General features: G+C 40.8%; 2 protein-coding genes across 2 annotated transcripts; both read right to left on the bottom strand.

Annotated features, from left to right (window-relative positions):
* Positions 1-1,511: 1,511 nt before the first annotated feature.
* On the bottom strand, positions 1,512-22,756 carry LOC145797661 (uncharacterized). The gene is made up of 5 exons (XM_082885058.1): positions 22,430-22,756; positions 21,938-22,033; positions 21,123-21,790; positions 7,089-7,155; positions 1,512-1,733 (listed from the first exon to the last, which is right to left on the bottom strand). Exons 1-5 carry the CDS (start codon positions 22,754-22,756, stop codon positions 1,512-1,514), a joined length of 1,380 nt encoding a protein of 459 aa, XP_082741184.1.
* A 1,946-nt stretch (positions 22,757-24,702) lies between these two features.
* LOC114281212 (uncharacterized) lies at positions 24,703-25,332 on the bottom strand. Its single transcript, XM_028223654.2, has one exon. It carries the CDS (start codon positions 25,330-25,332, stop codon positions 24,703-24,705), a length of 630 nt encoding a protein of 209 aa, XP_028079455.2.
* Positions 25,333-25,690: the final 358 nt, after the last annotated feature.

Here is a 25,690-nt window from a genome sequence, read left to right as displayed (position 1 = left end):
AAATTCTTTCCTTTGTAGAAGTTGTTCATAGTTATTGTCAACTTGGGGCAATCAAGAAGGTTGGCAGGTTTGACCAACACTTAGTTTTTTTCTTCAGCCGAGATAAGGATCTAGGCTCAAGAAAGTTGGCATGCTTGACCAACACCTTTTGCTCTTCAGCCAAGATAAGGATCTAGGCTTAAGAAGGTTGGCAGGTTTGACCAACACTTAGTTCTCTTCTTCAGCCGAGATAAGGATCTAGGCTCAAGAAGGCTGACAGGTTTGACCAATACCGTTTGTTCTTCAGTCGAGATAAGGATCTAGGCTCAAGAAGGTTAGTAGGTTTGACCAACACGCTTTGTTCCTCTGCCAAGATAAGGATCTAGGCTCAAGAAGGTTGGCATGTTTAACCAACACCTTTTGTTCTTCAGCCGAGATAAGGATCTAGGCTCAAGAAGGTTAGTAGGTTTGACCAACACGCTTTGTTCCTCAGCCAAGATAAGGATCTAGGCTCAAGAAGGTTGGCATGTTTGACCAACACCTTTTGTTCTTCAACCGAGATAAGGATCTAGGCTCAAAAAGGTTGGCAAGTTTGACCAACACCCTTTGTTCTTCAGCTGAGATAAAGATCTAGGCTCAAGAAGGTTGGCAGGTTTGACCAACATCTTTTGTTCTACAGCCAAGATAAGGATTTAGGCTCAAGTAAGTTTGCCAATTTCATCCAAACTGTTTCCTTTTAGCTGAGAGAAGGATCAAGCACTTTGGTTACAAAGGTTTTATAATTCCCTAAGTTCTTTTTTAGTCGAGATAAGTATCTCGATCAAAAAAGATGGGTAGGATAAGGAACGGTCGAGCTAACCAGGCCGGCTATGCTTGTATTAAAAGTAATACAAAGGAAAAAGAGCTGTAACCGAACAAAAAGACTGAGAAAAGAAAGATTTCATTCATAGGTAATCAATTACAAAAGGTGGGGCCCTTTAGCCCGGTTACATTACAAACAAAAAACAAAAAAGGAAAAGAAATCAGACAAAGAAGTCATCCAACTCGGTATCCAAGTCAAACTGAGCTTTCTCGCTGGAGAGGCCGATTTGGGCAGCTGCCTCTTGGGATAGCTCGGTCTCAGGCTCCATGTCAATCGTGCTTGGCAAAAGTTGGCTGCGCGAATCCACCCGAGCTCGCGAAGAAAACTGGAGACCGCGGTCGGTGTTAGCAGAAGGGGCGTTGGATAGATCTGGGGCCTCTTCCTCCTCCCTCTCTTGGAGGAACATTTGTTGGACTGCATTGGCGTAGTCCGTCATATAGCTCGGTATAAAGTGAGGGAGAGGGTTAAGAAAGACTTCAGAATCAAGCCCCTGACTAAGTTTGGCAGCAGCAGCTTTCCATCCACACTTAAAGAAAATGTCTTTGGACGCCTCGCATTGTTGGACATAGAGCTTCTCACCTTCTGTGAAATCACGCTTCTCAGCATCCTCCATTTGCTTCTGCAATGCTTTTATTTTGGCATATTTTTTCTTCTCGAGCTTGGCTAGCTCTCAAAGATAACGATCCTTCTTTTTAGCAAGAGCTTTGTTCTTATCTGCCTCAACAGCAGAAACCTGCTTAGCCAATTGGTCCAGATCGGTTTTCAGCTCGGTGAACTTTGCTCGTAGTTCTTTGAGCTCGACTTCTTTGGCCTTGCCATTAGCAATGGCCACCTTGGCCATTCTTCTTAATTTGAGCACGTGCTCGTGTGCGATCTGGTTCTGTTGCACGGCCTGTAGAATATCTACAGTTAGAAGAACCAGGCAACAAATTTATGGCATAATCAAAAACATAAGTGGAATTCAACATTCCTAGAATAAGTGATTTGTTGGCAGATCGTATGGCTTTCAGCTCGGTTAGATGGGCGTGGTGCTCCATGTCGGCTGGAAGGCAAACACTTTTTTGCCAAATTACATGCCAGAAGATGGTCATTTTTGGCACAAACAAAATTGAACGTAGTCACGGCGCGGCCCTTGAAAGACACAACTGGTGCCCAAGCTGGAGAGGGAGATGGGGTACCTCGGTGTCTACCTATGGGTGTTTTAGGGAGGGCAGGCTCAAGCTGTTCGGTTTCTTTTTCATCGACTAAACGCTATGTTTGGCCGGCCGAGGTACACAGTCTCTTGTTTGGTCGAGATGACAAGACTTTAGCAGTTGGTAGGGCGACCACGACCTCAGGAGCATTACCAACTGGGGGCAGCTCGGTCTAGGCCTCGACTGTAGAAGGAGCGGTCTGCTCGATAATAAGGGCACAGACAGCTCGCCTCTTTACCATCTCCTGTTCTTCAGTAAGAGGGATTAGGTTGATTTGGAGAAAAGTGGGGTCTGGCTCGGGTGAGGGTTCTAGGAGGAAGTCAGTGACTCTGGTTTTCCTTTTTCTACTGTACTGGTAGGTCGGCTCGAAATTTAACAGCTCGGTCCAATCACGATGGCGATATCGAAGTGCGGCATCAAGGATGTCTTGATTGGCATAAGCGTAATGAAATTTTAGCTGGTTTAATTTTACAAAAAAAGACAAGAAGCGTAATGGGTTATCACGGTGGTTATTGGAACAACAAAGAAATTTGAATTGGAATGTTCGTACTAGTTGTCCCATTATTCCAGTTTATATTGGAGCCCGATATCTGGGCTTCCTAATCTTCAAAATGGCCAGAAAACCAGAAGAAATCATCATCGTTTAAATCTTTGTCTAGTGTGTTTTTGATAATTTTTTCTCGGCCTTTTCTTACTTAGAGGTAGTATACCCAACCGTCGTCATTTGGCCAAGCGAATATTGATGAAATAGCTCGGCCAATTCGAGGTTGAGGTCGAGCCGATGGTTTAGCTCGGCGATACCATTTATTATTCTGTAAGCGTTTGTGGATAGTTGGGTTGGACACAATCTGGTTTGCATAAGGAACTCGCATATAAGGGGCAGTATGGGGAACCGAAGCTCGGCTTCTACAATCGATATCACTATAAAAAGGACAAAGCCCGGTTTTCCCCAAGGTGTGGTGTCTAGCTTGACTAAGGAGAGGTAGACGTCATCAAGAATATGGTAGTATCTTCTAAATTCGGCCATGGCCCCAGGCGAGTCCATCAGGAATCGATATTTACCCATTTAACTTAAAGATTGTTATGTAAAAATGAGCACGGCAGCCTAGCTCAGCACTGGTGTGACTTTGGATGGCTCGGTTTAGCAAAATCTCCCAGGGGGAAAGTGCAAGGGTGTGCCTGGCCAACGTAGTCAAGTCTGCAAAGTGAAAATAAAAGGTGTATGCCCAGATAGTTGGACTAGGCTAAGTAAAAAGGCAGAGTAAAATAAACTTAGCTCGGCTATAACGGGTTACAGACCATTTCTAGTTTTGCCAGGAAACAGGGCCAACTCAAGGTTTATAGCACGGTTTGTGATCAATGCATTTTTTAGGTCGGTCAAGTATAAGCCTAAAGGTCACAAACAAGTGCCTAGTTTGGTCACAGTATGATTTTGGATCAAAGATCATGTTCTAAAGGTTATACATGTGTGTTTTGGTTTGAACGTGAGGTTTTGGGTTCATCATATTTTGCTCAAAACGCACTAGTGCATATAACACACATACATGGAGGTTAAATACTGGAAGTACAAAAATGAATAAACAGGAACATTAGCAAAAGGGAGAAAAAGGCATTAGCAACTTACGAGTTTAAAAACGTAAAGATAAATTCCAACCAGCAAAGGGGCAAATGAAGCGGATGCTATAGTCACTTGGTTTGGACTGGAGCACGGGAGGCACAGATGAGGAACTAAGAGTGCAGGGGAGAGAAGATGAACAGTGAGAGTGTTTTGTTCAAGAAATGGGTTTTATATAGACACGAAAAACAGTGGGAATTTTTCAACATTTTTTTAATGTGGGATGGCTGTCACAGTACGAAGAAGCAATGGACATGTGCCACGTGCCCCAGTAAGGACACGATGTCAGATACGTGAAATGACGAACTGTGTGATAGGCACGGTTCTAGAGAACCGAGCTACCTAGGGTTGGACGTGTCTATGGTTCAGATAGGAGGAGTATTTTACTTCGGTTAGGTTGCTTTTGGTTCGGTTAGTTAGAATTTCTTAGCACGGCTTGAAAAGACTAATCCTAATCATGCACTGTAGATGGAATTAAGGGGCAATTGAGAGGGCAATTTATGAGCAAATTGGGCCGAACAAAGACCATATGTTGAAGTAAACTGAGCTAGGTTCACTCTCCTACTCATTGGGTCACTCTGTGAGCGGAAATGGGAATGAAGTAAGCCCGGTCATAGCCTGGGCGGTTATTCGGCCCAATGCTTAGGCCGTGGTGGTTATATTTGATCCAAGAAGGACCGGGGTGCGATGGTGGTGGGATACCGAACTTAAATATCTCGGTCAAACACTGTCCTGGTTCTGTTTGGCGTAGCGCAAGGCCATCCTAGCTCTGTTGAGCTGCTATCAAGCCGAGGTAAGAAGGTTTGAGCCATCTCACTTGGCTGGTAGTGAGTAGGGTGTTATAAGGATAGGTATTATCCTTAGGAGTGTGATTCCTAGGAGGACTCTTATAAGGAAAGTTTGAATCCTACTAAGATTGTGCCAGGAAGAATCAATAAAAGCACAAAGCAGGACCTATATACAAGTATCACAATTTTTACTCTCAAATACACAGAGTTTTTGTCTATTGTCTATTTGCTGACTTAGGCATCTGGGAGGTTTTCGGCGTATACCCGCCGGCTAGCTCACATTTGTGTTTTCAGGTAGTAAAGTGACGACATTGGGAGGAGTGCAAACTTGATCAATAGGATTATGCGAGAAGATTATTTCGTCCTCGCACAGTATATTTATTTGTTGGATTACACTATGTTTATGGATTCTTGTTTTCTTTGATATGTATGGTTAATAGTTAAGTTTTGTTTGTGGTTGAAAATTGAATAGTACAGGTTTTGGAGAAATATTTTTACTGAATGGTTGAGAATTAAATGAATGAATGAATAGATGAATAATTTTGTATATGCACAGGTTATAGGTGGCGCAAAAAATATTACAGAACAAATTATAAAAACTAAATGAGACCTTTTTGTGACTAAACAAATATCACAGGTTGAATTTTAGCAACTAAAACTTTAGTCGCTAATTGTAAAAAAGTGAAACTTTTGGCTACTAAACTGTTAGTCATCAATTGTAAAAAAGAATCTTTTGACTACTAAATTTTTAGTCGCCAATTCTCAAAAAGTGAAACTTTTAGCTAGCAAATAATTAATCGCCAAACATACATACTCAATTGGCTACTATATAAATTAGTCCCTAAAAGTAAAAATATATATAAATTTAATAATTTTTAAAAATTATATTTTAGTCACTAATAGGCCACTTTTGGCTACCAAAAAAATTTAGTCACCGTTTCTTTCCCCGACAAATTATTGGCAACCAAACGGGCTACCAAATATATTAGTCGGCAAAAGTGATTGGCAACTAAAAATAAGACTTTTGGCGATGAAAATTTTAGTCGTTCAAAATAAAATTTCTTGTAATAGAAAATAATAATTTTTGATAACTTTAATTTAAATTTAAAGTGAAATCCAAATTCAAGTAGGCAGAGACAAACAGTCAAAATAAGCAAATGGAAGGAGTCACTGCTGGAAATTGGACTTTTAGTGTCGTTTAAAAAATGCCGCTAAATCTATAAAAAATGCCACTAGTTCTTTTTGTGACGTTTAGTACCAAGCGTCAAAGATGCAACCGTCGTTGTAGCTTTGTGACGTTTTAAAAACGTCGTGATATTAGTCTAGGAGGCGTTTTAAAAAACGCCGCTAAATGTCCTACTATACGCACGCTGACGTCACCAACAATATTTAGCGACGTTTTGCAAACGCCGTGGTATCTGTTTTAAAAAATATGACCGTTAGTATTTCGTGTTTAGGAGGTGTTTATAGAAACGATGCCGTATCCCTTTCCTTTTTTTCTTTTTTTTTTTTTGAAATTGTGCTAATTTTATTTGATTGAATTTAAAAAAAAAATGCCTGTAACATATAAAATATTAACTCCCATTCAAATACCTATAATATAACTAACATATAAAATAATAACTCCATAACTCCATTCAAATAACAAATGAAGCATTAATTCAGTTTCTCATTCAATTAATATCCAATCACCATTACCCACAAAATAACATTTCCAAAATCCAAAAATCATGTTTTAACATTAACCACAAACTAACATATATCCAAAAATCATGTTTTAGCATAGAAGTTGTAGTCATCACTGGTCCACATGCCTGCATCAGAACATAAACTGCAATCAGATTCACCAAAATAAACACAAATTGAAGAATTTGTACCCAATACTTATAAACAATACTTAAAACTTGAGGAAGCACTAACAAGAAGATTTTATCACATACCAAGAAGCACTACAATTCCAGGAATATAAATGCAAAGAAGCACTATGGCTATGCCTCAGGGATGAATGGGAAACATTTTTATCCATTCATCACGATTAAAAGGTAAATCATAATGACATGAAAAAATAAAAAAGATTGGGGATTGATGAAGCAGGATACTTTTTATACTCATCTCACATGACTAAAAAATTAAAATTAAAATAGATGAACTTGTGATCTTAGAGATTAGAGAACAAGATGATATTTCACACAAATCTCAACAAGCTTAAACATTAAGCAAACAAAGGGATTCATTGAAGATTGAAGAACAAAAGTGGATTTGTTTTTTTGTTTTTTTTTTTCTTCTTAGACTTAAATTCATTTCTTTTTTTGTCATAGCAAATTTCAATTATTCAAATTGGTAAACCACCTCTCTGGGATGAAAATATAAAAGAAACAACATGTTCACTTTTAACTCAATCAAAGATTCAAGACTTCAACACCAGCTGAAGCAGAGACGAGGGCTATGAATGTCCTTGAAAAACAACAAATGGTGATTTAGTAAGTGGTCTAAGTTGTAGAAAAAAAGATAAAAATGTCTACTTGAACATTTTTTGTAATCAAGACAATTAATATAATAACCGAAATTATTATTTTTCTTGAATGTTATAAGGGGAATTTTAAAGGATATATATAGTTTCTATTTTTTTTTTCTTTAGAATGCTTTGGTACCTCAGCTATCATGTATGACAAATAGGCTAGAAGCATCATGATTGCAACTTCATGATCTGTGGAATGTCTATTAAGAAAGAACAATGATGTCAATATAAAAATCAAACAATACTAGAAATCAGATATAGTCCAGGCTTAGAATGATGACAATGATGGCTCAATGAAATAAAGGTTATTAATATATACATTCAAGTATTTTTTGTTTCTTAGTATATGTGGATACATATTTATATATAAACATTGGATTCTATGTTGGTATAATTTTTCCTTATATGACTCGAAACAACTGTGACTGACATCCCCTATGAAACCACATCACATGTAAAATTTGATTCATCTCCTATTTTCAAACAAACTGTTTTTTACACTTCAATCATCAGTTCTGTTGCATACAGATACATTACCAGTTTCTAAGTCTAAGAAGAGGGGTTATTATCCATTAAATTGACTCAAGTCTCCTTCCTATTAAACTCAATCTTCCTATGGTTTACCCTCCTATAAATTGGACATCAACGGTTGAGAACCCTTCAACATTAGATGACATTTGAGAGGGTTACTTAAGTCCCCACTTCAGAGAAATCTATAATAGGTTTCGTCTATTAACTTATCGTGACTTTAGTATTTTCCATATCCTTGATGATTACCCACGTCAGAAACAAAATTTCTAATATCATCATCAAGCAAAAAGTCCAAAAAAAAAAAAATTGAAGTCCTTCATTTTGCTAAATCCTTGGATTCCATTACTATCAGAACAATGTACTCTCTTGCTGGCATGCTAGTAACTGAAGTAGAACTTAGTGATTTGATTTGAGAACAATATCCTGAGAACAAATCTCAGATAAATCTCAGAGAACAAAACTTTGGAAAAAAAGAAAAAACAATACTAAACAAGGCATGAACCAATTGAAAAGGCTTGGACAACCTCAAAACAGCCCCTAATGCATGAAAACAAGAGGTAGAACATGCATGAAAAGAGCTTGAAAAGCTAGACAATAAAGAAGATAATTAACGCTAGTAAGAAAGGATAAGGAGGGGTGGCTAACCCCTCCATTTTTGAAGCTTCAAAACATGATTTTTAGCATTTCTAAACGTCTGAAAATCAGTGTAAATATCAAAGGAAAAGAGTGGAAAAGAGAAGGTTTGAGTTATAAGTAAAGGTATAGACAAAGCAAGCTCTCTCTACCCTTTTGGTAACTCTTCAAACCCAACCCTAAACACTTCAAATAAGCTCAAAGCAATTCAAAACAGCTAGAACTATGAAGTAAATGATAGAAATGAAGGCAAGAAAGATGAAAGCAAGCTTCTACCTTTCAAGGGGCAAGCTTGTTATTGATGATTCAAACTTGGCTTCAACTCACTGTCAAGCTTGAATTATGTTTCTCCAATATCAACCAAGTCTCTAGGGTGATCAAACAAGGTTGTATATAGATGATAGAGATAGTATCTAGAGGCTAGGTTAGCTCAAAGCTTGCTTGCAATGGAAGAAGGAGGAGACAAGAGCTCTCAAGGTGTATATATGACTTCAAGATTTTGTTTAACCCTTAAAACAATCCCAGAGCTTTGTTTTTATAGAATTCGAGCTCAAAAGGTGATAAATATCTTGAAAAATGGATAGCTGGTGACCTCCCGCCTAGAACAGTGTTTATTGCCATCGAGGGCCGACTGACCATTCATAGCCACAGCCAGCTGTCACTGATGCACGGCTGGGCCTTGATGGCCTTTCCCTTTTTTTTTTTTTGGTTAAAACTCAGCTCAGGGTGGGAAAAGGTCCAAAAATGAAACTCATGGGTTCAAACAAGGTAAATATTGAAGATTTGAGGTTATTTCGGGAGCCTGATTGAACCTGAATCGCTGCGAATTCACAATTCAACTTTCATCATTGAGTGTATTGAACCAAACGCCTAAGTCTTGTGGGCAGTCTAAAATGGGATGTCTACAGTTGCCCCTCTTTGACAGAACTCGAAGTCATAAAATGATGTGAGTGAATATCAAAGCCCAGAGATGACCCATTTTTACGAAGCCGCAAGACTTGGACAAGAAAGCAAGACAAAAATAAATGGTTACGCCCGCAGGATGCCTACGCAAGCCTTTCCAAGGAATCAAACCAGCGTAGTTTTGGGGCAAGATGCAAATAATATGCATGATGCAACAATGTTACTGATGATCATGCAATGAGGCTGCGCAATGAAACATTTGAATGCAAATGCTATGCAAAGAAAATGTCACTGTTAAACAAACTGAAACAAGGCACATCAATTCCAATCATGAAAAGAAGTAAGCAAATAAACACGCCACATGTGAGAATCACGAGCTAAACCACATTTCATGCAGAAAGGATGTAAGAAAATTATACAAGCTGAACTACGCGACGCGCAGGAAAGGCGAAGAGTGACATAACCATTGGGCGCACCCAAGGTCTCAACCACGATCCTAACACATTGCACACGTGAGAAGGAATGGGTGGCTGGCTCCACAGCACAACTAGCCCAAAACAAACAATAAGCACGGAAACAAGATAGCCACAGCTGTTTCATTCAGGTTTCTCGGATGTAACTGGCTCCACAGCAGGGACAGACTCAAAAAGAAAGGTTAAATACAAAAACGGTGTTCGAGGCAACAACCCCGGAATCACTCGACATCCTATACGACAGGACTGACTCGGTACCACAAGACAGACCCAAAAACAAAAAGACTGACTCAAAGCAATAGACAAACTCAAAAACAAAACAGAGAACTGACTCAAAACCCAAGCCAGAAGCTACAAAACTGAATTTACAAATGCTCAAAAAGTGCATGCCAGACGCCACATCTGAAATACACCGAGCGCCGCCCGCAGGTTGTCCAACCCCTGATCACATACTCACAGTATCCTCAAAGTCCAATAGCTCGGTGGTAACAGACTTCACTGTGGTAGGTGGAAGAATGACCTCATTATCGATTAGATCCTGCACTTCATGGCGAAGGCGGAAACAGTTATCGGTGGCGTGACCGGTCTGTTGGTGGTATGCGCAGTACAAAGCAGCATCATGTGTGAGAGGGAGATTCTTCGGGAGAGGCCGAGGTTCAAGGGGTTTGAGGTGCCCCCTTTCGGCAAGAATCTGAAGTGCCTTAGACAGAGGCATGTAGAGAGCATAAAAGATCCTGCGCCCTCGGGGCAGGTACTTTGAAGTCTGCGTATTCTTACTAGACGCACTAGCAAAAGGGTTGGCAGGCACTGCCTTGGTTTTCTGATCTTTCCCAGGTGCAGGGTTGGGAATAGGAGGAACTGTTCTGGCATGACGGGGCCTATCCCGATTTTCTGACTGACTTGAACTACCCTCAGGTAGAGTGGGGAAAGCATCCTCCACAGTTTTTGCCACAACTGCGGATATCTGTTGCTTGTTCATCCCCCTAACTTTCAAAGCCTCGACTGCCCACAGCAGTTGTTCAATGGGATCGGCATCTGCCTTCATTTTGTTCTTGCCTCTGGCCTCAGCCTGATCGGGGGTTTGGGTTACTACATCAGAGCGAAGCCCGGTTGTTGCTGACACGTCGTTTCTGTAGCTGGCGGCAACCTCTGGTTAGCTGAGCTCTATCACAATCCGCCCCAGTAGCGGGGGCTCTTGTGGCATGAAATTCCCGGCATATGGTGCCGTTGGTGGCGAAGTTGACATTCCATAGGCCAGATCGGCCACGGATCTCTGGAGGTCACCAATCATTCCCATCAGCTTGAATGTAGTGGGCTCGCGAGCCTGATACAATTGGGGGGTCCAGACTAGGTGTGGGACAGGCGACCTAGGCGGATGCGATACATCAACATTGGTTTCATCCCGCAGGGTGATCCCTTGATCTAGCGTAGCTGTCATAACCATAATCTCTTCTGAATTTTGCGTCATCATAAGTCCTGCCTCAGCAAAGGGGGAACACTAGCTATTCTGTATCAATTCTCTGAACACTCTGAACTAAAAGGAAAAACAAACAGCACTTCAGCCCAGATAGATCAAATGCAGGTGTAGCCAAACAACTGCACTCTACTACTGATCACTGTTTCCCAGAATCACTGTCCCCAAAACTGAACTTGATACCCGCAGATAACTGATTCTCGTAAACTGACACTGATGCCCTCAGGCCTGATACTCAAACTTGCAAACTGATATGTACGTTCCTATAGAGATACATTCTAAAAGCACATAGCAAGTAAAGAGAGCCAAAACACCCCTATGGAGGGGTAGGGTTTCCTTGTCCTATTTTGTCAGGAGCTAGGCTTTCACTATGCACGCAGCAGTTTTCAAACAACCTATAATCGGGTAAGCAACCTGTCCTAGCTTGGAATGGTCACTATGGATCCGAATATGCACTAGGTCGAATGGTCAAAAAGGGTGCCCCGATAAAACCGGGGTTTGTGTTCCCATACTGTCAGAGCCCATAACCGGTCAGCCTTATGGTTATGTCTTGACAAGACAAGCCTCCGACAAACCGTTCAGGAATGGCAGATGGCAAACACGGTGTCCTAGGCGCACCAATGCACATGCAATGCAAAGAAACACATAAATGAAATCAAAACAGGATATCACGAGTTTGAGTCAAGCTCTCTAAACTCCCCAGCAGAGTCGCCAGAAACTGTAGACGCGCCCGCGAGGGACCCTCGATACAGTTCGGACTCGATTTGTGTCACGGTTCTTAATCTGAACCAAAGAGTCCAAATCCGACAAATCGTTTTGAGAAACAGATTTTTGAAAAGAAGTGCCAAACATGGACTGCTTTGCCAGATACAGAGTCGCCACCTAAATATTTTTTTTAAGGGGGGAATTTAGGAAACCCTGACTCGGTGCCAAAGGCCACGCGTCCGTCATCACCAAAGTTGCCTCGGCTCGGGAGCTAGGGTACGTTTGGGGAAGGTCAGCTATGAGCACCCCCTCTCGCCCGATCCGAAGATTGGCCTCTACTAACCATGATATCCATTTTTGAAAACGTTATGTGTTTTTATCCCGATTATTAGCCTAGAATTACTATGTTATGCGCACGACACAAAAGTATAGACTAGATTGTCTAATTTGGGAATGAGCATTACATATCCGTTTGTTTTTGGAAGAATGTTTTGGAATTTGCTACTCGCAAGTAGGCTAAAACACGGATTTTAATGAGTTATTCCAACTCAGACAATCCAACCTTCACCCACAGGCATTCAAACAGTTATATCACATAAGCAGCTAGCCTCAAGGTAATCGTGCTATCATGGCAACACTCACACGCATGCAAGGATGCTAAAGCATAAATACTTACATCGTACTCCGTGCCAAAACAAAGAACTCGTTAGCAATCGATGCATGATCCAAGTCCATGTTTAAGTGTCTAATGCAACGCATACGGAATGTCACTAGAGTAGGCTCGGCTAGTCTATGAATGACATGTGAAAATGCACAAGTAGCATGTATTCAAGTTAGATTTGAAATCCTAATGCAGTTAGCATGATGCGCCGAGCCCAGTGCATGCAATACTGATGAATGATGCACGCATGCATAGCATAAGGTATGCTAAATTAAACATGTCCTATTACTAACCATCAAAGCAGGTAAGTAAAAGGGAGAAAGAAGTGGGGGTTGGAAGACATGCACACACTTACCCACACTTATTACAAATTCGCCCTCGCTCGGAGGGACCGAAAGAATAATACAATTCGAATAATGAATTAACTATCCTAGCTAATTTAATTATTACAGACCAACTAAATTAATTAAACAAATTAATTAATTTAAGAAAGCAAGAAGAAGGGCCTCGGGAAGAGGGCTCAACGCATGCGTGCTTGGGTCTTGCTCGGAAGTCCACTGCCATGCACAAGTTGCCTCCACTTTGACTGTTATCCTCCTCTGAAGACTGCACAAGTCCCAGGGTTGCTTCTCTGAATGCTTCGGAACATCACCGGCTAAGGGGATTTGCCACCGGCCATGGAGAATGACCACCGGCCTCTGATTGAGATATCGGCCACGGATGGATGGCCGGTCGGCCAAATCTTCTTGCAGAAACTGTTTTGACAGCAGCAGAGGGAAAAACATGGCATGGCAATGCATTTCAAGCAATGTTTGCACCAACCATACTCCTTATCATGTTTATGACTCAGAGGAGGATGGTGCTTGACCCTCGGACCACCAATCGCGCATTTCAATGCTTGATGGCCCAAGAAACCAAGTTGTGCATTTTGATTTCAAATGACATGCAAACCAATTAAACACATAAAGCCCAACCTCTATCATACTCAATTCAAGAGGCAAAGCATGCATGCTCTATGCAATGCAACCTAGGCATGTTAACTAGGCATGCAACATGGTAATGCAAACAAGCATACAAGGCATGTGACAAATATGCTAGTTACTCAAGCATGCAAGTATGCAAAGCATGCAACGTGTTAGGTAATTCCAACTAAGAGAAATGCGTGCCAAATGCAAAGTCACTTAGACATGCCACAACACGTGATAGGCCAAGCATGTAATCAACACACAAGGTAAGCATGTCACAACATGCAAGAATGGACTTAGACTAATTTAGGAAGCCCTCAAACTAACCTAAAACAGTGGCCAAAGTGCCCAAAAATGAAGGATTAATGGCATGTAAACATGCATGCATACAAGGACCAACACTTAGGCATAAAAAGACAATTCTCAAGCACACTTAGGAGGATGCAAACATGGACATATGGCATGCACACGAGCTTTGAAAATCAGGTTAATGATGGTGCTAAACCAAGCAAACGAGACAAACAAAGCAAGCAATTGGTCCAAATATTTGAGGCAAGGCAAGGAGACTTAAACCATGGCCAAGCCAACCAAGCCCCACAAGGCCAAGAAGACTTAAAACATGTTCAAGGCAGACCTAAACAATGCTAAGGGAACACCTAGATGGCATCCGAGTATCCTAAAAATGGAAGCATACTCCAAGGCTTAAACAAGGGGCGTAAGGCAACAACCTTTAAACGCATTGAAGGGGGATCAAATGCAAGCACATGGGCACATCATGAGGTCTGAAATAACATGTCAAGTGGTTTCAAACCACTGAAACAAAGCAAGGATGGCATGCTAGAAGGGCCAAAGCTTAAGGCATACAAGAGAGTTTGCATGGTAGCTATACAAAGCAAAGCATGGATGACTCAAATGACCAAAAATAGTCCCTTAGCATACTAAAACAAGCATAAAAGTTTCACAAAGCTAGGCCAAAACACATGAGCATGGTGGTCTAAATGCTAGGCACATGTTGAGGCAAATCATGGCATTACAAGGCATGTATGCTAAGCAAGCATGGTGTACCAAAACCAACTAAAAAAAGAGGCATATTATGACATAATTAGCACAAAAATCAGCTAAGGTATGGTTAACATGAACCTAAACATGGTGCTCCCTCAAGAGGCCAAAAAAGGGTCCTTTTCAAGGACAACAAGGAGAGGGGGTGGCCCTCTCCTTCCTAGGACCTCAAGGCACCATCCCCACCTTTAAAATCCCTCAAGACTTCAGTGGTGAGGAGGCCCAAACTCAATGGTCCCGGAGCTCTCACAAAATCGCACAAAATGGAGCCTTACAAGGCTTAAGAGGGGTCAAACAACCCCAAAGTTTGAAACAACCTTAAACAACTATTTAGAGGGCCTAAAAACAGAACTTTTTTATGTTATATACTAAACACAAAAACAGTTGTAAGGTAGGCAAAAATACAATGCAAGAAAGGGGTAAAAAGGAGCAAGCTTCTTACCCTTGAAGACCCTCTTCAACAATGGAGCTCCAGCAGCTTCTTTAGGTTGAAACCAGCTTCAAAACCTCCAAAACAACCCTCAAAAGGCCTCAGCTCAAAGGGATGGTGTAGCAGGCCTTCACCCTAATCCTCATCAGTATGGACCAGATGCAGATCATTATCTTCCTACCATACACCTCCGGCAACTGATAAACAATTGTCTGATTTTGGTCTAATCGTTCTCTCATCAGAAACATTTCCCGCGGGGTGTTGAGCTATTCTAGCCTTCTGTTTGTCTTAATCCTTTTCTTGCACAAAATGCTTTAGCGCGGCTTCTTATTCTGTATCAGAGTGCTCATGGCGCCCAGTTCTTGAGCTAAATTCTTAATACCGGTGCTCTTCTGCAGTTTCCCCTTGTCTTTGGCCATTCCGGCCACTGCAACTATTCTTGCTTCATTTTCTTCAGGTTTTCGTTGAGTTTCCTTCTCTTAGTCAGGCTCGTCACTAAGCCACCTGAAGTTGTCTGTCGACCTATTTAGATTGAACCAGTCAATCTACACGTCCTATTGATCCTGTTTGTCATAGAACTGTAGATTGTCTAAGTCTTCTTCCAGCTCTTCTAGATCATCCAGACCTTGGCTTGGACCATCCTCTCGAACTACATTAACCCCCACTGCTATCGGCAATACCACTTTGGGCCTAGGTTGATCCACTGGCACAATCTAACAACACGGGTCATACTCTTCCTCAGATAAGTCTGCAAAGCTCTCAGGCAACAGATTAACATTCTCCCTCAAGGCTAACCACCCTCCTTCTGCCATTGTCACCATCACGGATTCAAGTTGTAGAATGGAAGTGTTCATTGTGCACAAGTCCGTGCTTTTAGGGATGAACTTGGCCAGTTGGGGTAGGTGGGATGGGGTAATGTATACAGTAGGGTCATATGGGATGGCCAGTGTATGTATGAGATTTAGGTTTCGGGGTGGAAAAACTTGGTTGTGGGCTAGAAGAGGGTTAGTGGTTACATTTGGCTTTTGGGGTGGTGCTATCACCTTGTTGTCAATGAGATCTTAAATCTCATGATGCAGCCTGTAACATTGGTTGGTGTCGTGACCATGCTGCTAGTGAAAAGCAAAGTATTTAGTCGTGCCTAAGGCCACGTGTCCGTCATCACCAAAGTTACCTCGGCTCGGGAACTTGGGTACGAGAGGGGAAGGTCCAGAAAAGTGCACCCCCGCTCGCCCGATCAAAGGATCGGCCTCTACTAAACATGATATGTTGTTTTTGAAAACACATGTGTTCTTATTCTAGTTTATTAGCTAACATTACTATGTGATGCGCACAGCACACAAGTATAGACTCAATCGCAAGAATTGGAACAAAACATCTCATGTTTGTTTTTCGAAAATGGTTTGAAAGTGCTACTCATAAGTAGGCTAAAGCGCAGATTTGCCACCCTCAAGTGCGCATAGAAAACAACATGATTTTGCCACTCCACAAAGTGGGCTTAAAACGCACATTTTGATGAATTGTTCCAATTCAAGCAATGAAGCCTTCATCCACAGGTATTCATGCAGTTAATCAATTAAGCAATTTGCCTCATGGCAAGCATGCTATCATGGCAGTCACTTACACACATGCAAGGATGCTAAAGCATAAACACTTACAGTGAATTCCGAGCCAAAATAGAAGCTAGTTAGTAATCAATGCATGATCCTAGCTATGCCAACAATGCCTAATGCAACACATGCAAAATGCAACAAAAATAGGCTAGGCTATCTAGAATGGCATATGAATGCAACACTAGATAACATGCTTTGAAACACGTATTCAAGTAAGTATTGAAATTCAATGCAATTTGAATGATGCGCCAAACCCGGTGCATGCAATACGAATGAATGATGCATGCATGCAAAGCATAAGTATGCTAATTGAAACATGCCCTAAAACTAACCATCAAAAGCTGGTAAATAAAAGGAAGAAAGACGTGGGGTTGGAAGACATTCACACACACGCGCACCCTTATTACAATATTTGCCCTCTCGACGGAGGGTCCGAATGAAAGCTAAGCTATTCTAAGCTAAGCTATTTAACTAATCTAATAATCTAATTAGACTAATTATTACACAACCAAATTAAAAACTAGCTATGCTAAGCTAATTAAGAAATTACAATAATGAATTAAATTAGCTAACATATTAACTAATTAATTACAAAATCGACAATTAGCTAACTAAGATAACAACTTATTCTAAGTTAACAAAAGCGCTGAAATGGCCTCGGGACAAGGGATGCATGCATGTTCAACTTCGCTCGGAAATCCATTGCCATGCCACCTATTGCCTCTGTTTGCATTTGATTTGTTCTTTGAGAGTTGCACAAACTTCCAAATTGCTTCTGCTCCAATAAGAGGACCTCTTTGAGGGCTGCCGACTAGAAAAGGAGGCTGTAGACCACTTGTAGACCAGAAAACTTGCTGTAGACCAGAAAAAGTGATCGGCCAGCTACTTTTACTGGTCTGCCGACCAGAAATTCTGCCAAACTCCAGTTTTGCTGCAACAAAGAACAAGAAGGGGCACAGCAGTGTATTTACAAGATATGTGTGCACAACCACCCTCCGTATCATTTCTCAAGCTCAAGGGAGTGCGGTATTCAACTCTTGGGCCACAAACTGAGCATCGCAATGCACGATGGCCGAGAAGCTGAGTTTGCACAATTCAATGTCAATGAATGCACAAATAACACATAAGAGCCTCCATATTTATCATGCTTGATCAAGAGGGTCGGCGACCAAGAAATGAAACGCTTCAAGTATGAAATGCCCTTCGTTTCTCGTGTTTGGATTAACATCCAATCCAAACATAATGCAATGCAACAACATGCAAACAACATGCACTTCCATAAATACTAATTTGGCATGCACAAGATTCTAACATATGAACAATGCATGCATGGCATGTTGGAAGGCTAAAGCATCAAAGCGAGTAAAGAGCATCATACCAGAGGCAGGCAATTCAATGCTCAATGGACCAAACCACCCCCAAATTGACTTCATGCGTGCCAAAACAGTGGCCAAAATGCTCCAAAATGCTAGCATTAAAAGCAAGAAAATGCATGCTCATGCATTGGCCTATGAATAAGGCATAAAACATAACTCTCAAATACCATCAAAGACTGATATGCATGAGGATATGGCAATGCTATATGCTCTGAAATCAAGTGTTAAATGATGCCAAATCACATAAACACCACAAATAAGGCATGCTAGAAGGCCTAAGACACAAGGCTTCTAAAGGGGACTACACAAGAGGCATGCAATACATGGTACAAATGATTGAACGAGCCACAAACAGGGCTCAATTAGATCAAAACAAAGATCAAAACATGTTGGGATGGGAGCTCAAAAGCCTAGACAAGCATGCATACACATTGGCCCATAAACGAGGCACAAAGGCACAACTCTTAAAAGCACTCAAAGGGTGAAAGAAGTGGGAACATGTAAATGCTATATGCTCTGAAATAACATGTTAAATGATGCCAAATCATACACACATCACAAATGAAGCATGCTGGGAGGCTCAAGGCTTAAGGCTAGCAAAGGCACTTGCACTGTAGCCATATCAAGCACGACCCAAAGGACCAAGGTGGCTCAAAATAGTCCCAAGGCAGGTCAAAACAATGCCAAAACATGCATGGATTAGAGCTAACACATGCTAGAATTAGAGGCATGAAGCATGGAGCATGCAAGGCTAATGAGGAGGATTACACTACAAGTGTAAGAAACAAATAAGGGATGCTCTAACCAACCAAAAATAGAGTTGTATCATGGAAAAATAAGACCCAAAACACACTAAAATGGTAGCCCAAAAGCTCAGGCATGCATGCATAAAAGTTAGGCCATAAAGTCTCCGAAAAGTCTCCGCCATTTCCATAATCATCCTTTCCATTATGTCCAACCGTGCAGTAGTAGCATCTTTTGGGTCTTCCGTTCTTGTTCTCACCATATTCTACATGACAATCAATTACAATATGCACAAGGAATATACCATAGACATGGATCATAATCATTAGTGTTAGCAGATTACATTTAACGTTGCCATCAATCTTTCCATATGCATTCAAAATATTATGCATGATGCCTAAATCGTTTCTAGACATCCTAAGGCTCAATGGATTCGTGTGTGAGATAGCAACTCGTGCTCTGATACCACTTGTCACACCCCGAACTCGCCCCCAAAAGTTTGGGCATGATCACTTTAGAAATGTCAATACGATATGTATAACATAGGGGGCCTGAACGAAAGCAAGTATGAATAAAAATAATATCCGTTGAGCTGTCACTATCATGCCAGGATCACAAACATTGCACCAGATAGACAAACATGCGGTAAACATACACATAAAAAACAGTTATATACATACGTATATACAGACCTGACCCCATAGTCGGGTGTGTAACAAAAGCATCGGTAAAAGAAGGTTATACACGCTTCACGACATTAAACAGAAAACTTAGAGTACAAAGCTAAAAGCTTAGTAAGAACTCCACAAAAATGAATATGCTTCATCTAAGTGCTTGGACGCATTGAAGTCGACAAAAGCGGAACGGATATGATGGGTTAAGACTGACCTCCAGGTTGAATACCTACAGAGGCAGACATAACACGGAGTGATCAAAGCTCGGTGAATAATAATACTTAAATGATTCAATGTATAAATCTGAATTATAACTTATACAGGTGTAGAAATCACATTCTATAAATATTTTCAGAACGGCCATCGGCCCATCAGATTTTACAGATTGGCCTTGGGCCCAACGAATTTTACAGATTGGCCTTAGGCCCAATAGATTTCACAGATTGGCCTTTAGACCTAATGGATTTTATAGATTGGCCTTAGGCCTAGATATCAACAGAATAGACTAGTCTCAGAGTCATACAGATGTTCCTAGATTTTTCCAAACGTTCGCATAAGTTAACATAGTTGACTAGCGATTAACAGAGTGCTAATAATATTCATTAGCGATAAGTAAAGTGTACTACTACAGTACTATTACTCACAGTGCTGTGGTGGAGCACCAGTTGCTTCTAGTATGTGCCCTACATACACACGCAGTTTAAGAATTAGTCTATTTCTCACTTTAAACAATAACTACTTCGTTTCGCTTCGAATGAATTTATAAACATTGTAAAGGCATCAAATATAGATTTTAATAACACCATAGGGTCAAACACGTAAAATGGAGCAGACAGAATTTTCCAGCATGGGCCGTAGGTGCTGCTGTGAGCCCCGCACGTGCCTTTATTTCAGTAGCTTCATCCTCCGGTTCCCCTATTTTCCCGCACGTGCGACTGTGAGCCCCACACGTGCGGTTGCTACCTCTGTTTTGTGCAGTTTGAAATAAAACACATCCCCACCAAGGCCAATGTAATACAAGGCTCAAAATGGAGGAATTTGGGACATTATGAAGGCATAACATTACCTTAACATGAATCAAAACTCAATTACCTCTTACCTCTTTCAAAGTCACAAATACAACTCAATTCCCTTTAACATACAACATTATATATGTAAAACTATGTGGGTTCAACATCAAAAATCAAACAATAGGATGTAGGTCCTTTATATAATACCAAATTAATTCCAAAACACCCAAGTGACAAAACGTGTTCCAAGTTAAGCAATGATCATACACTAAATTTCAATCTCAAGCCCTAGGTTACATGATTGTGAAAAAATCTAACTCAAATTCAAGAGAAGAGTTGTAGGAGATGAATAAACTTACCTTGACCTTAAATCTCTCAAATTCCTCTCAAGTTTTCTAATCTTCTTCCTTGCTAACTCTCTTCTCCTCCTCTCTAACTCTCTTCTCCTCTAACCCTCTCTCAGGAGATATTTTTATAATGGCTCTAAATCAAATGTTTAGAGAACATATATATATATATATATATAAGGTGAATAAAGACAAAAATCAATCAGTTTAATCATTCCAAATCAAATTTTTATAGAAAACCATATTATGATCTAAAAATTATGTTGATCTTAAATAGAACGCCAATTTCTGATAATTAAGCTTCCAAGGCTTTCAATTTTTGATCTAAACATTATAATTATAACAAATATTTCTCTTATTAGACAGATATGAATCTATAGTCATAAGATTCACTTAATTAAACTTAATTTCACATGAAATTTCACAATAAGCATATAAATGCACAGAATACGGGACTGAAAGCATACCAGAAAACATGTACGAGGGTCAGGTTATTACACTCTCCCCCCCTTAAATAAGTTTGGTCCCTCAAACTTGTTTTACCTTAGGATAGGAACAGATGCGGATACTGGTGTTGCATTTCCTCTTCTTTTTCCCAAGTAGCTTCAGTCCCATAATGTTCTTGCCATTCGATTTTCACCATCGGAATCTCTCGATTCCACAGTTGTTTCACTTGTCGATCCAGAATCCGAATTGGTTTCTCTTCATACGTCAACTTATCATCCAGAACAATTTGGTGGTAATCAATGACATGAGATGGATCCGGAAGATACCCTCGAAGCATAGATACATGGAACACATTATGTACTTGACTCATACTAGGTGGAAGATCGACTCGGTAAGCTACCGATCCTACCTTTTCCAGCACTTGGAATGGACCAATATATCGGGGTGTTAATTTACCCTTTTTCCCGAATCTCGGATGTCGTTTCATTGGGGTGACTTTGACAAAGACATGACTATCCACCTCAAATTCCAAATTTCTTCGTTGGTTATCCGCATAACTCTTCTGCCTACTTTGAACAGTTTTCAATCTTTCCCGAATTGTTTTAATCTTCTCAGTTGTCAACTGAACAATTTCAGGCCCTAACAATGATCTATCTCCAACCTCGGCCCAACACACGAGGCAGCTACATGGCCTTCCATACAGAGCCTTATAAGGTGCCATCCCAAGACTTGAATGGTAACTATTGTTATATGCGAACTCTACCAACGGTAGATGAGTTTCCCAACTTTCCTGAAAATCCAGAACACATATTCGGAGCATATCCTTTAATGTCTGTATCGTTCTCTCAGATTGTCCGTCTGTCTGAGGGTAGAAAGCTATACTAAACTTTAATTCTATACCCATTGCTTCCTGTAGACTCTGCCAAAATCTAGATACAAACTTCGGATCTCTATCTGATACGATTGAAACTGGAACACCGTGAAGTCTCACGATTTCGTTCACATAGATTACAGCAAGCTTATCTGTGTTGCACTGAGTTTTCACAAGTAGAAAATGGGCAGACTTAGTTAACCGATCTATAATAACCCATACAGAATTCATACCCCAAGGAGTTCGTGGTAACCCTACAACAAAATCCATGGTCAGATGTTCCCACTTCCATTCCGGGATTGGAAGGGGTTGCAATAACCCTGCTGGCCTTTGATGCTTTGCCTTTACTTGCTGACATTGCAAACATTTGGAGACGAAATTCGCGACTTCCTTTTTCATACTTGGCCACCAAAAATTTTGTTTTAAATCCTGGTACATCTTAGTACTCCCAGGATGTAGTGAAAATCTCGAGGCATGTGCTTCTTCCATTAATTTTCGCTTGTCTTCTGACACATTGGGAACACATAATTTGCCTTGAAATTTGAGTACTAAATTTACCAGATTGAATCCCGGTCTCGGTTTTGTCTCTAACTCATCACATATCTTCCTCCAAGTTTCATCTTCCATTTGACGTAGTTTGATTCCTTCAATTAATGTCGGTTGGGCCATCACTACTGATACTATGGCTTCCTGTCCATAAATCACAAGGTCTACATTCATTTTATCCAATTCAACCAATAACTCTCTTTGTTCCGTAAGTAAATTCGCCAAATTCCTCATACTTTTCCGACTAAGTGCGTCTGCAACCGTATTGGCTTTACTAAGATGATAATGGATCTGCAAATCATAATCTTTAATAAGCTCTAACCACTGCCGCTGTCGCATATTCAACTCTTTCTGGGTGAAAAAGTACTTGAGGCTCTTATGGTCAGTGTATACTTCACAAGTAGTGCCATACAGATAATGTCGCCATATCTTCAAACCAAAAACCACTGCTGCTAGCTCAAGATCATGCGTGGGATAATTCTTTTGATGGGGTTTGAGCTGTCAGGAAGCATAAGTGATGACTTTCCCATTTTGTATAAGTACACAACCTAATCCCTTATAGGAAGCATCACTATAGATCACAAATCCTTCAGTACCCGATGGCAATGCTAGAACAGATGTTGTAGTCAACTTTGTTTTTAACTCTTGGAAAGAAGATTCCCGCTGTGCTGACCACTCAAACAAAACCCCCTTCTGAGTCAATTGGGTAAGTGGCATGGCGATTTTGGAAAAATCTTGAACAAACCTCCTGTAGTACCCGACTAATCCCAGGAAACTACGCACCTCAGTCACATTGGTAGGGGTTAGCCAATTCACGATTGCCTCAATTTTGTATGGGTCAACAAAAACTTCTTCCTTTGTTATCACATGCCCCAAAAATGCTACCTCATCTAGCCAGAATTCACATTTCTTCAGCTTGGCATACAATTTCCTTTCTCGAAGTGTTTGAAGAATTAAACGAAGGTGACTCCCATGGGCTTCTGCATTTTTCGAGTAAATAAGGATGTCATCGATAAATATGACTACAAACTCATCCAGATAAGGCTTGAAGACATGATTCATCAAATCCATAAACGTTGCTGGTGCGTTAGTAACTCCAAAGGACATAACCAATAATTCATAATGACCGTGTCGGGTTCGAAAAGCTGTCTTTTCAACATCATCAGCTTTGACCTTCAGTTGGTGGTATCCGGACCGTAAGTCAATTTTTGAGAAGACTTGTGCCCCTCATAATTGATCAAATAAATTATCGATCTGAGGCAACGAGTACTTATTCTTGATCGTTACCTTATTGAGTTCCCTGTAATCTATACATAGTCGGAGTGTTTCATCTTTCTTTTTCACAAACAGAACTGGTGCACCCCAAGGAGAGACAATTGGGCAAATGAACCCCTTATCAAGTAAATCTTGCAACTGAACCTTTAATTCCTTCATCTCAACTGGTGACATTCTATACAGCATCTTAGAAATGGGTTGAGCTCCCGGTGCCACTTCAATTGTAAACTCGATTTCATGGTCTACTAACTCTCTCGGTAATTCTTCCGGAAAAACATCCAGAAATTCACAGACAACTGGAATTATATGAGTACTCTCATTCATTGGTTGCCCCTCTAAGACACAGCACAGATACCCTCAACACCTTTTCTGAATTAATTTGTAGGCCTTTACTACAGAAATTAAATAAGGTGGAGAAGTCAATCCATGTCCCTGAAAGGTAAATTCTAATTGTGCCGAAGGGTGGAAACTGATTTGCTTAGTCAGACAGTCAATTGTTGCACGATAGTCACTCAGCCAGTCCATTTCTAGAATAACATCGAAGTGAGTTATGTCAAGAGGCAATAAGTTGGCATATACCCAGATATCCGCAAGTAGGAGTTCACAAGCAAAATATACAGAAGTACAGATCATAGAGTCTCCCAAAGGTGAAGACACACATAACATATAAGATAATACTTCCTCAGATTTAACTAAATTTTGATCAAATAATTTCGACACAAAGGAATAGATAGAGCCAGAATCAAACAATACATGAGCAGAATGACCGTGAATAATAAATATACCTGACACCACTGTTTCAGCATTTTGCACATCTCTTGGAACCAATGCAAACACCCTCCCTTGTCTCGCGGTGTCTTTATTGTTAACAGGTCTCGCAACTGACTTGGTGTTGGGAGCTGGTGTTGACCCTACTGAACTTGCAGTAGCCCTATTTTCATTTTGTTCATTCTTCTAAGGAGAGTCCTTTACCAGATGACCCATTTTACCACACCTAAAACATGCTCCAGTCAACTGATAGCAAGCCCATGGTGCTTCTTTCCATATTCTGAACAAACAGGAGTTGAATCTTGAGTAAGGGTGAAAGTACTAGAGGTCCCTGAATTTTGTTTCTTATTTGGTGGAGTGGCTGACCCCTTTGACAATTGAATGTTCTGCCTCTTTCCTTTCCACTCGGAAATCCGATTCTGAGCAGCGATGTTTCCCTCTGCTATAACAGCTCTCTTCAACACATCAACATAGGTGGGTAACCTCAACATGTTCACTCGGTCAAGGATAGCATTTCGTAGTCCCCCCTCAAATTTCTGTGCTTTCTTATAATCCGGATCCACCATATGAGGTGCAAACTGGGCTAGCTCTGCAAATTGGGCCTCATACTCTGCAACGGTCTTGTTCCCTTGTTTGAGAGTTTCAAATTCTGTTACCTTTTTGTCTCGCGTACTTTGGGGAAAGTATTTGTCATAAAACAGTTCCAAGAACCTGTCCCGTGTTAATCCTTGCTGTACAGTTCTCGTAAGCATCCACCACCTCTGTGCTTCGTCTTCAAGAGTGAAGGTAGCAATTTGCACTTTTTGGGCTTTGGTACAAGGGAAAACTTCGAACAACTTTTCTATTCTCAACACCCACGCATTAACTTTCATTGGTTCTATTCATCCTTTGAATGATAGCGGCTTCATCTTCTCAAATTCCCTCGTGAGTGCAATAGTCTAGTTCTCAACATGAAAATCTTGTACCACAGGCGGAGGAACAGGTGGCGGTGGCAGTTGTGGTTGTAGCGGTTGCTGTTGTTGCAGTAAAGTCTCTACCATTTCCATAATCATCCTTTCCATTCTGTCCAACCGTGCAGCAGTAGCATCTTCCGGGTCTTCCGTTCTTGTCAAAAATTTCTGGCCGACTGACCACCTCAACTAGTCGATCGACCACTTTTATTGGTTGACAAGGATGATTTTTGGTCGGCATATGGTCGGCATGCTCCATTTGTGGTTGGCACACTCCCTT

The sequence above is a fragment of the Camellia sinensis genome, chromosome 8 (assembly GCF_055761805.1).
Source record: "Camellia sinensis isolate YWXY chromosome 8, ASM5576180v1, whole genome shotgun sequence".
Classification (NCBI taxonomy): Eukaryota; Viridiplantae; Streptophyta; class Magnoliopsida; order Ericales; family Theaceae; genus Camellia; species Camellia sinensis.
Note: the sequence above shows the minus strand (reverse complement) of the source record. Positions and strands in the feature narration are given on the sequence as shown.